Here is a 9,186-nt window from a genome sequence, read left to right as displayed (position 1 = left end):
TAGTTGAGTTTCTTTGTGGTGGATGGAATTCACGTCTCTTGAATATATACCACAATTGCTTGCATGTGAAAAGGGCATTTATGAATGGTCATGGGAGTAGGTTCATTACAGTTAATTTGAATACAATATCTTCGAAGATTATGTATGTATGTATGTATTCTTATGGAATAAGAAAACCCTTATTATTATTTTTTAAAAACCCTAATCATTTTAATACATATATACTTTTCGACGTATATATTAATATTAGTACTCTAGTGGTTATTACCAAAAAAAGAAACCTCTATACTTATTGATTATTTATCCACGTTTATAGACAAAATTGTTAGTATATTGATTTTGTATCAGTTCATTAAATGTATAATTAAATTTAACAAAATTTTCCCGTGCGTTCTTTATTGGACGTTAAAAACTCTATAGTATATCACGTTGACTGGAGATAAAAACATAGGATTAAATACAATTCCCTTCTAGTATCTTCTGTATTTTTACGTTTCAGTCATTTATCTTCTAAGGATAGCAAATAGATCCTATAATTTTTATTTTTTTTGCTAATTTGATCCTATAGTCGGAGTTTACAAATATTGCTGAAAAAAACATGTTCTACAGGTCTTTTAATTTAGGGTTTTTGTTCATAAAATTGATATTTCCACTGATTACATCATAATTATATATAAAATGAAGTACATGGCTTGAATACTAAAGTAATTTCTTGAAATGATGATAATGGTGGAAAAAATAAAAATTGAGATGTGATGGGCGTACATATGTGGAGGATACGGTGAATAGAAAAACAATTAATGATGAAACCTTCAATTTTAATATATATGAAGAAAATTGACTTTACTGTTTTGCTGCGGACTTTACACGGCGGGGTTGAAGTTGAACCGGCTCCGGTTCGCACTTGAGAACCTCACATGACTTCAATGTGAAGATCTGGATCTCTACACCTCATTCATCTTTATTTTATATTTAATTCATTTACCCATCTTTAATTATAAAGTGGTCCAAATATATAGCTGGATTTGAATGAAATATGCATCAATTACTTAGACTTTAAAGAAATTGACTCGCACGACATAGGTGAAAATGCTTACTTATTTGGTGCGTTCATTAACTTATGATATCGTACCTGTCATGGGATCTCGATTTTAATGATAAACATGTAGTTTTGGTCCATTAATATAGGGGTAGTGACAGTTTTGGATCTGGTCAATATCAAAATTTGAAATAAAGAACCGTAATTTATGAAAAATGACTACTTTTGTTCAAAAAAATTCTAATTTGGCCGTAATTTTTCATATAGCCTGCACGTGACACCTAGAAATTTAAAATTTTTGATAAAATTAAGATTCTTTAGACTAAAATTGTTATTTTTTTTCATAAATTATAATTCGTTATTTCAAATCTCGAATTAACATGGACCGAAACTGCTACAACTCTTATATTATTGAAACAAAATTGCAAACTCCCCGACTTTAATGGTTAAATTAGACTTTACAATCTATTTGAACTTGAAATATAACAAATATTGGTTTTAATTAGCTGTAACGATGGATTACTTTTTTATCACAAAATAATATGATTAATTGAATCTTTTTGTTAATGTGAGGATTATGTTGATGAATAATTTACAATTATTTTCTAAAAAAATAATAATTTTGGAGGTCTGTCCTATTATACGGCGATGATCGAAGTTGAAGCTGTTCAAAATTTTGTATATAAAAAAGACAAAGGAAAAAAAAAAAAAATGGTTATGAGTGCATCTCTATCTTATTTGAAAGGCATCTTTTCTTAGTGTGATTGGCTTGTTCTAATTTGGAGGTCTTGCTGATGTAGGAATTCATGTTGGAGGGTGAAGTTTTGTCTTGGTTTTCCAGCACTCCAAAATGAAATACATATATAAACCTTAATATTATCAATAAAGCTTTATCTACCTTATTTAATCTTAAAGATGCTAAAACAGACAAAACTAATCCAATAATGGCATGAATTTGATGAAGAAACAAATAATCGGACAAAAAAATAAATAATCTGAGGGGAACCCACATGAAATTAATGTGTGTTTATTTGTAACGGGTGTTTGTCTCACTTAATATGAATTTTCTATAATGTGATTTTATTCTTCAAATCAATGTGTTGTTGCGGAAAAATCACAGTTTTGTCCCATATATGTTAGGTCATTTTTCAACACAGTCTCATTTATTTCGATCTTCTATCATTGTTTCTCATAAGTTGAAATTTTTTTCAATTTTAGTCCTCATGACACTTTTTCGGTCAGTAATTAACGAAGACATTAGCAGGTTGGTAAGGGGGATTCTAATGATTTTGTTAATTATTAGACATAAAATGCATATGGGGACTAAAATTGAGAAAATTTTTAATTTATGGGATGCAATATATGTGAAAAGATCGTAATCGAGTAAAATTAAAAAAAATCATAACACATGAGACTAAAAATACATTTTTCTCTGTATTTGCTTAATTGATATTGATAAAATTATGTAATCACCATATTTATTTAAAAAAAAAAAAGAGGATGCGTGTATGTAAGTAGTGATATAAATAATTTACCTGAAATTACTTCTGTCCGATAATTAATTTAGTGAAATAATGTTGTTTTCATTCGTGCTATTCAGGAAAATGACTCAAAACCTAATGACTGTAACTTGTGCGTATTATTATTAATTTTTTAATAGAAGCGATAATTTGTTTTTATAGTAATGTCTCAAAGAATCGATTAATTAGATATAGACAATATAATCTGAATAATATTTAATTATAAAAAATAATAAACTCACATAAAAATAAATCAAATACACTTAAGTCGAAACCAAGTAACACATAAAATATCTTTTAAATATATAAACGCATGCAAATACGCAACTCCAACTGTGGCTGGTGATGAAAAGTTGAAATTCTATAATTGCCCGGACCATCATTCCCTATTATATGCAAAACATTTGTTATGTGTTTATTTGTTTATTTTGATGAGGTATCCCCAAATTTATGGCTCTCCGAGACCAACCACTGGATGAAGTTGGAACATGGGACTTCCAGCTAATAGATCGACTCACATGTCTGAATGCAGTTAGACCTCGAACATGTATGAACACAACAAGCCCTTGCACTGCCGGTATATGTTGTTTATTGATGGCTATGGCTTCCCACCAAAAATTCCAAACTCACCAACACAGTATAATCAATTTCATATGTTGTTGAATAGGATCAAATGGACGCAAACACACTCCAAATTAATGAACCTGGGATTTTGTTGCTTCCTATAGTTTTAACAAAATTTTATTGTATTTCTCACAGCTAAATTACTTGAATTATACACTACAAATAGCACGATAACTGTCGTCTGAATTACTTATATTATACATGAAACCGTATGATCTGAATCGTGGAATTGTTTCAACTTCAACTTCACTATGTACTCAGTCAACTACGTCGCTGCTAAAAAGCTTGAACTGTCTGGCGTCTTGAACTAGCTTCCTTATAGAAGAGAACGCGCCCATGATCCCCACGCAGGAGAACACAACAATGATAGAGTAGTTCACCCAATAAGCAAGAGATGATTTTCTTGGTTTATAGGTCATGTTGTAGAGAAGCATCGGGAGAACAAAATCGAGAGGGATAAAGCCGATGGCTCCAACGACAGCACTTATGTCACCGAAGAAAGGTAGCATTGCAGCAAAAAATCCACAAGCTATAACGTACAGAGAGCGGAGAATTATTCTCGGGATCAAGTTTCTTTTGGAGAACATGCCCTTTTTGACATCAGCTGATTTCTTTTCCATAATCTCATAAGCTACTTGGGAATACACCTGATAATAAATGTCGGAAATTTTTTTAAGAAATAATAAGGGGAAGTTTGAAAATAAGATGCGTAGGACTGCTGTATTGATCTTACCAGGCCAATGGCAAGGAGTTGAAGAAGAACGAATACAATTGCGAGACCTAAAAGCCATACCGGTGCCAAGGAAGGTCCCTCGTCCGGCATCAAACTTTTGAGAATATTTGAGTTGGACTTGTTCCCAAATACCCAATATCCGGAAACAGCAGCAGAGTAGAAGGTGAAGAAAATTACAGTGTAACACATAATTAGGCCTTTCACCATCTTCCCCGTGGCCGGTGGAGCCAGTGTTGCCTGTCATTGGTCCAGAAGGAAAAATTACAAGACTGATTATGATGCACTAAAATATGAGGTGGTATAGTGTTGTCTAATATAAGTCCATGATCAATGCATAGTATTTAGATGAACTAGCTCTCTTAGCAGATATTTCTGTATATATGTTCTTGGCTTTGCTTTCTATAACTTTCCAAGAAAAGATATAAGAAAATTCCTATATCGTGTTGCAGGAATTCAACGAGAGAGATGATGTTACCTGTATTTCAGGTAGTATACCATTCCCGAAAATGGCAGCTATAATGGATATGGAAGTGAATGCACTGAATATCCTTGATGATTCAGAGGATTCCAAAGAATAGTCCCTTCGCGGTGCATTTTTTGAGGCACCTGCATCGGATTCAAACACAAGGATCACAATCACAATCCATTTGTACTATAGTTACGCACGTCTAGCAAATGTTTAGTCCTTCGTTTCACTCAAAAGGCATGTTTCAGGAAACAGAACTGTGATGAATCAGTAAATCTACAGAGTAGAGGAATCAACATATACTAAAATAAATTTAAATCAAAATGAAGGGCAGATATCAAAGCTCATATGAAAGTCGAGCATGATGATGATGGATATTTATTGCTCAACTTTCAATTAAAATTGAGAAGTAGATTGTCGAGTATGCAGTAATTGAGATATTGGACGCAATAAGAGGGAACTTGATAGACACTGCCTTCCGCATCCTTAGTTGCTCTCTGAAGATTTGATGACACATTCAGGAATTTGACACAAAAAGAGCCACTAAAAAGAGGTTCACCTGCGGAAATACAAGCGCCTACCACAAGAAAAGTGTAGCCCAAGCTGAGAAGCAGCGAGACGAAGTTAATATGCCTCAGAGAATGGAAGCTTGGAAACTGAGAGAGAAGTATCATAACTACTGTCACCATCGCTATGAAGTGATATAGTTTCAATGGTCCATGGGGAGAGAGGTTCGAGTACATGATCTGCACTGCCCAGAAAGAACAAATTATAAGGTCATGAAGATAATAAAACCAAAAAATGAACACTTTTACAAAGTACTTGAATATATTTTTCACAAGCCTTGAGCATAGAAATATGTCGTTAAACATGTGCGTTTGTAGTCACACGTCTGCTACACGAGGCAATTAGATCCCTGGATTGCTATACCTGGAGGCATTCCCCTGCCAGCAGAATAGCTCCAATGCTGATGCCGGTATTAATTGCCGTCTGAATGAATATCACAAAATAGAACATCCAGCCAGAACCTATTAGAACCAACAAGCAGAGTGAAATCAAAATTTTGTTTCCATGAAAAAGTACACCATAAGGAATGGAGTCTACTCTATTTTCAATAAGAGAAATGTTGTTGATCAATGCTTAAATCCTGCACTTCCCTTCCCCCGTCCCTGGATTTGAATAATATTTACTAGTACAATCCATCCACACGGATTAAATGCAATGATTTCTCACTAAAACTTGGAAAGCGAGGTGAAAAGAACATGGCGAATAACCAGTGATACGTACAAATTGTTCAGTTCCGAGGATTTAAATCTCATGTAGTGATCTTACATCGGGTTTTTGATTTATTTTTTCGGTTTGATCATTTTAAATCGGGTTTGTTTGTTCATTGTAAGATGATGGTCATATAATCAAAATTTAATGTCTTTTCTCAACAATCTTTTCTCCCTCCAACACATAGAAAACTGTGCCGTGTAATTGATATAGATTGGAGAGCAAAGCAAACAGAATCAACCACATCAATTACTCTTCACACAGTACAGTGACAGAACATTACAACCTCAACTGAAATTAGAGACAAAGCATTTATGATGCGTGAAAACAATTATTAGTATTATCAACAAAGTGGTGCAATACCTACCCAACACGTCGGCGGCGAGCTCCCGGAACCGTATGTGGCGGCGTCCAGCCTTCTCACAGTGGTCCAGCACCAACGACATGAGATAATAGGAGTAGAAGGTCACCACCCCCATCGCCGTCAAGCACAGGAACCCCAGCCCCCATCCTAACCCCCGGAAAGCGTACGGCAGCGTCAGTATTGTGGGCCCCACAATCGCCGTCGTCAAATGAAATCCGGCGTGCCACCATTTCCCTATCAGTTAAAAGTCAAAGCAACACACTCTGCAATTAACACTCTACAAATCACTACAATTCATCACACTCCACTGCAAAACTTAAACCCACAAAGACAAGAATCAAAAAGTAGGAAAGATGAAGGACAGAACGGTCACCCTTGGACTGCAAGACAAACGCCGCTCCGGCGTCCTCTTCCCGGCTGATTTCATAAAAGGGCCCATTTTGCGCCTCCTCTGCCATCGATTTTTTCAGTCAACAGCACATGTTATTGAGCAATTTAGAGATGAAAACAAGAAAAAGGGTTGGGCGTGAAGGAAGAGAGTTTGGCGTCAAATGATGCGTGCGGGGAAGTATGATATGTGCATGTAGATAGCATTGCGTGCTTACAGTTTAGCTTTTCTTGGGTTCTTGGTGGATAATACAGAGAGCATTTCTTTCGCGGTCATGGTGGGATCAATTATCGAATCAAAATGTTGGCTTTGGATGTAACTAAATTCGGAATTTTTGAGTGCGTATTTGTGCCTGGAATTTCCATACAGGAGGAAAACATTATTTTAGTCCAACTTGTTTGATTATATTAAGGAGGTACTAATTACACTCTCTTTTCTTTTTATGCCTTTCCATGCTATGAAAAAATAACCAACTACTATAAAAAGATATATATATATATTCGTATTTATAAAAATCAAACTCATAATATTATTTTTTTGTGAGGTCTGAACATTACGTATCAAATATACTCGTAAACATACCTTTACCACAGTAGAATTAGATTATCTATTTGCATTTGTATATAAAGTTGTGTTATAATCTTAATTTAAATGGTGAATAATATTTATCATACTTTTTATATCACACACTTATGTATGCATTATGTACAATTTCATTTCTAATTATCAAATAATTAATATATTTTTCAATTAAAAATACTGTGTTAATTTCTCATTCATGTAATCCCAGTACTTGAGATGAGCACGTGAGAAAAAGTCCACATTGAATTGAAATGGGGATGAACTAAATGATTGCGAGGTATTGACTTATAATTAAAAAGCGTGTTAAAAGCGTCACTCATGGATGGAAGCAAGTGAGCAACACTCAATATTCAAACCATTGAATGATGATAATTGGAGTCGATGAGGAATTAAGATTCTTTTTGAAAAATTATAGTTGATTGTCCCACTGGGGACTTTCACTCGTTACTTGTTAAGGTAAAGAGGTAGTGGAGATTAGAGTTTGAGATGTATTAATATATTTAAAATATTTATTTATTTTTTCGTCTTGGGACAACGTTAAAGTCAACGAATTAATGATTGTTATAGTTTAATGGAGAGTTACTATGATTATATTGTGACGTGCTCAATAAACTATCATCATAAGGATCAAAGGCTGAGATTTCAAGAGGTTTTGATTTTAACTATCTTATAACTAAGTTTATTTAAAATATCTTATAAGCTCCTATGTCTTATGAGATGTTTTAGAAGCTTAAAGATATTAGATTTTAGTTTAATAGTAATCTCTTGAAGTGTTTGAATGCATAAGATGTTAGAGTGTATAGCATAACAAGGTATCCTCACTGTAATAATAACTGAAAAAGTCATTAAATTATTAAAATTTAAAATCATATATAAATAGAGAGTTTTTGCTTTGGAAGGAAAAACTCCAATTATATGGAGGGTAAAAGTAAAAAACTGAAAAAATTTACGATCGTGTTCTTGTCTATTGGATGTTTAGATTAATTAGCTTATAAGATGTTTTGGAAAAAAAATGGGCGAATTTATTTTTTTAAAAAAAAAATATAATAATTTTGGTCCCATAAAATAAAAAAATTATGATGTATTTTTTGTTCCAAAAATACTATAATTTTTTAGGATACAGAACTAAATATGTTAAAATTCATAAACTGTGGCACTAGAATTGTAATTTGCCCCTCAATTTGCACTCCATTAGAATTAAATGTTGTTCTCCACATCCTTAATGAGTAAATTCAGGACCCACTCCTGCTATTCCAAAATAACAGCTTTTTCCTTTTTTCTTTTTTTAAAAGGTGTTTGTGTAATTAGACTAAACAACAACAAGAAAACATAAAATAAACATCATCGGAAAATAAATTTGGGATAAATTCAAAATGCTCACCTGATATGAATAGCATGGAGGCGGCTGACTCTTTTTGCTTCTGCATTTCTCTGCTCAACTCTTCTTCTTGCCTTCAACAATGGAACCCTCTCTCTATTGATTGGATGAGAGAGAAGTGGAGAGAAAATGGTGGTGGTGGTTTTCAAACGTAAACAAAGTGCTGCACCACTTTGTCATAAAAACGCAAAGACGGGCGGGCGTCAATGTTTGACTTGGTCCTAAATGCTACAGGTTTTTGCAGACTAAATGTGCTAATTACGTAAATTGTGGGACCACATTGATCGTGATTGTGATATTTCTTGAGTTTTATCTGATTTTCGAGTCATTCCTACTGAAATCTTTAGTGAATTTTTGTTATGCGTTTGGAGAAGGGCAAGACAGAAACACAGTAAAGATGAGAATAAGCGCGCACTTGCGTTTGTAAGAAGAAGATGAGCAGCATTCTTTTGCAATCACTGCAACTACCACAACTAACTAGACAAGAAGATAAAGTTCCTACATGATATGTTCAACATAATTCCAGTTGAACATCACATCATCAACAAAAGAAGCTGTTCTCTAATTTTTGTTGTTGGCTTCTTCTTCTGCTGCCACTTTCTTGTTGTATGCTTCCATTTCCTTCTTGTACACTTCCATTGCTTCTGCCGCTTTCTCGTTCCAAATTTGCTTCTCTACCTCACTCAATTCCTACAATCACCAAACCAAAGTAATTGACCAAATTTGCTCCATAAACGGGCTTTTCTTCAAGTGCTAAATGTATGCATACCTTCCACTTCACAGAAATGAGAGCATTGAGGGTGGAGTTGGTGATTCT

General features: G+C 33.9%; 2 protein-coding genes across 4 annotated transcripts in view; both read right to left on the bottom strand.

Moving 5' to 3' along the window:
• Window positions 1–3,254: 3,254 nt before the first annotated feature.
• On the bottom strand, window positions 3,255–8,529 carry LOC105179120 (probable GABA transporter 2). Of its 3 annotated transcripts, XM_020691236.1 has the most exons (9): window positions 8,373–8,510; window positions 6,627–6,761; window positions 6,395–6,472; window positions 6,025–6,255; window positions 5,313–5,410; window positions 4,942–5,128; window positions 4,392–4,522; window positions 3,917–4,153; window positions 3,255–3,830 (listed from the first exon to the last, which is right to left on the bottom strand). In XM_020691236.1, exons 4-9 carry the CDS (start codon window positions 6,134–6,136, stop codon window positions 3,441–3,443), a joined length of 1,155 nt encoding a protein of 384 aa, XP_020546895.1. In that variant the 5' UTR covers window positions 6,137–6,255; window positions 6,395–6,472; window positions 6,627–6,761; window positions 8,373–8,510; the 3' UTR covers window positions 3,255–3,440. The 3 variants fall into 3 exon arrangements, with proteins under 3 accessions (XP_020546895.1, XP_020546894.1, XP_011101019.1); XM_020691235.1 differs by lacking the exon at window positions 6,627–6,761 and having other exon boundaries at window positions 8,373–8,529; XM_011102717.2 differs by having other exon boundaries at window positions 6,395–6,761.
• A 238-nt stretch (window positions 8,530–8,767) lies between these two features.
• LOC105179119 (high mobility group B protein 6-like) overlaps window positions 8,768–9,186 on the bottom strand; it is a gene marked incomplete in the record, with an annotated part of 2,489 nt that continues 2,070 nt past the window's right edge. Inside the window, 1 exon segment of the mRNA XM_020691234.1 lies at window positions 8,768–9,059. Coding sequence (XP_020546893.1) covers window positions 8,931–9,059 — 129 coding nt within the window.

The sequence above is a fragment of the Sesamum indicum genome, unplaced genomic scaffold (genome assembly GCF_000512975.1).
Source record: "Sesamum indicum cultivar Zhongzhi No. 13 unplaced genomic scaffold, S_indicum_v1.0 scaffold00124, whole genome shotgun sequence".
Lineage (NCBI taxonomy): Eukaryota > Viridiplantae > Streptophyta > Magnoliopsida > Lamiales > Pedaliaceae > Sesamum > Sesamum indicum.
Note: the sequence above shows the minus strand (reverse complement) of the source record. Positions and strands in the feature narration are given on the sequence as shown.

Coding starts and splice junctions, on each gene's coding strand:
- LOC105179120 (XM_020691235.1), bottom strand. CDS start 8,418: ATGCAGAAGCAAAAAGAGTCAGCCGCCTCCATGCTATTCATATCAG. Junction 6,256..6,394: donor GTTTGTCTTGCAGTCCAAGG/GTGACCGTTCTG, acceptor TTTAACTGATAG/GGAAATGGTGGCACGCCGGA. Junction 5,411..6,024: donor GCTCGCCGCCGACGTGTTGG/GTAGGTATTGCA, acceptor TGGTTCTAATAG/GTTCTGGCTGGATGTTCTAT.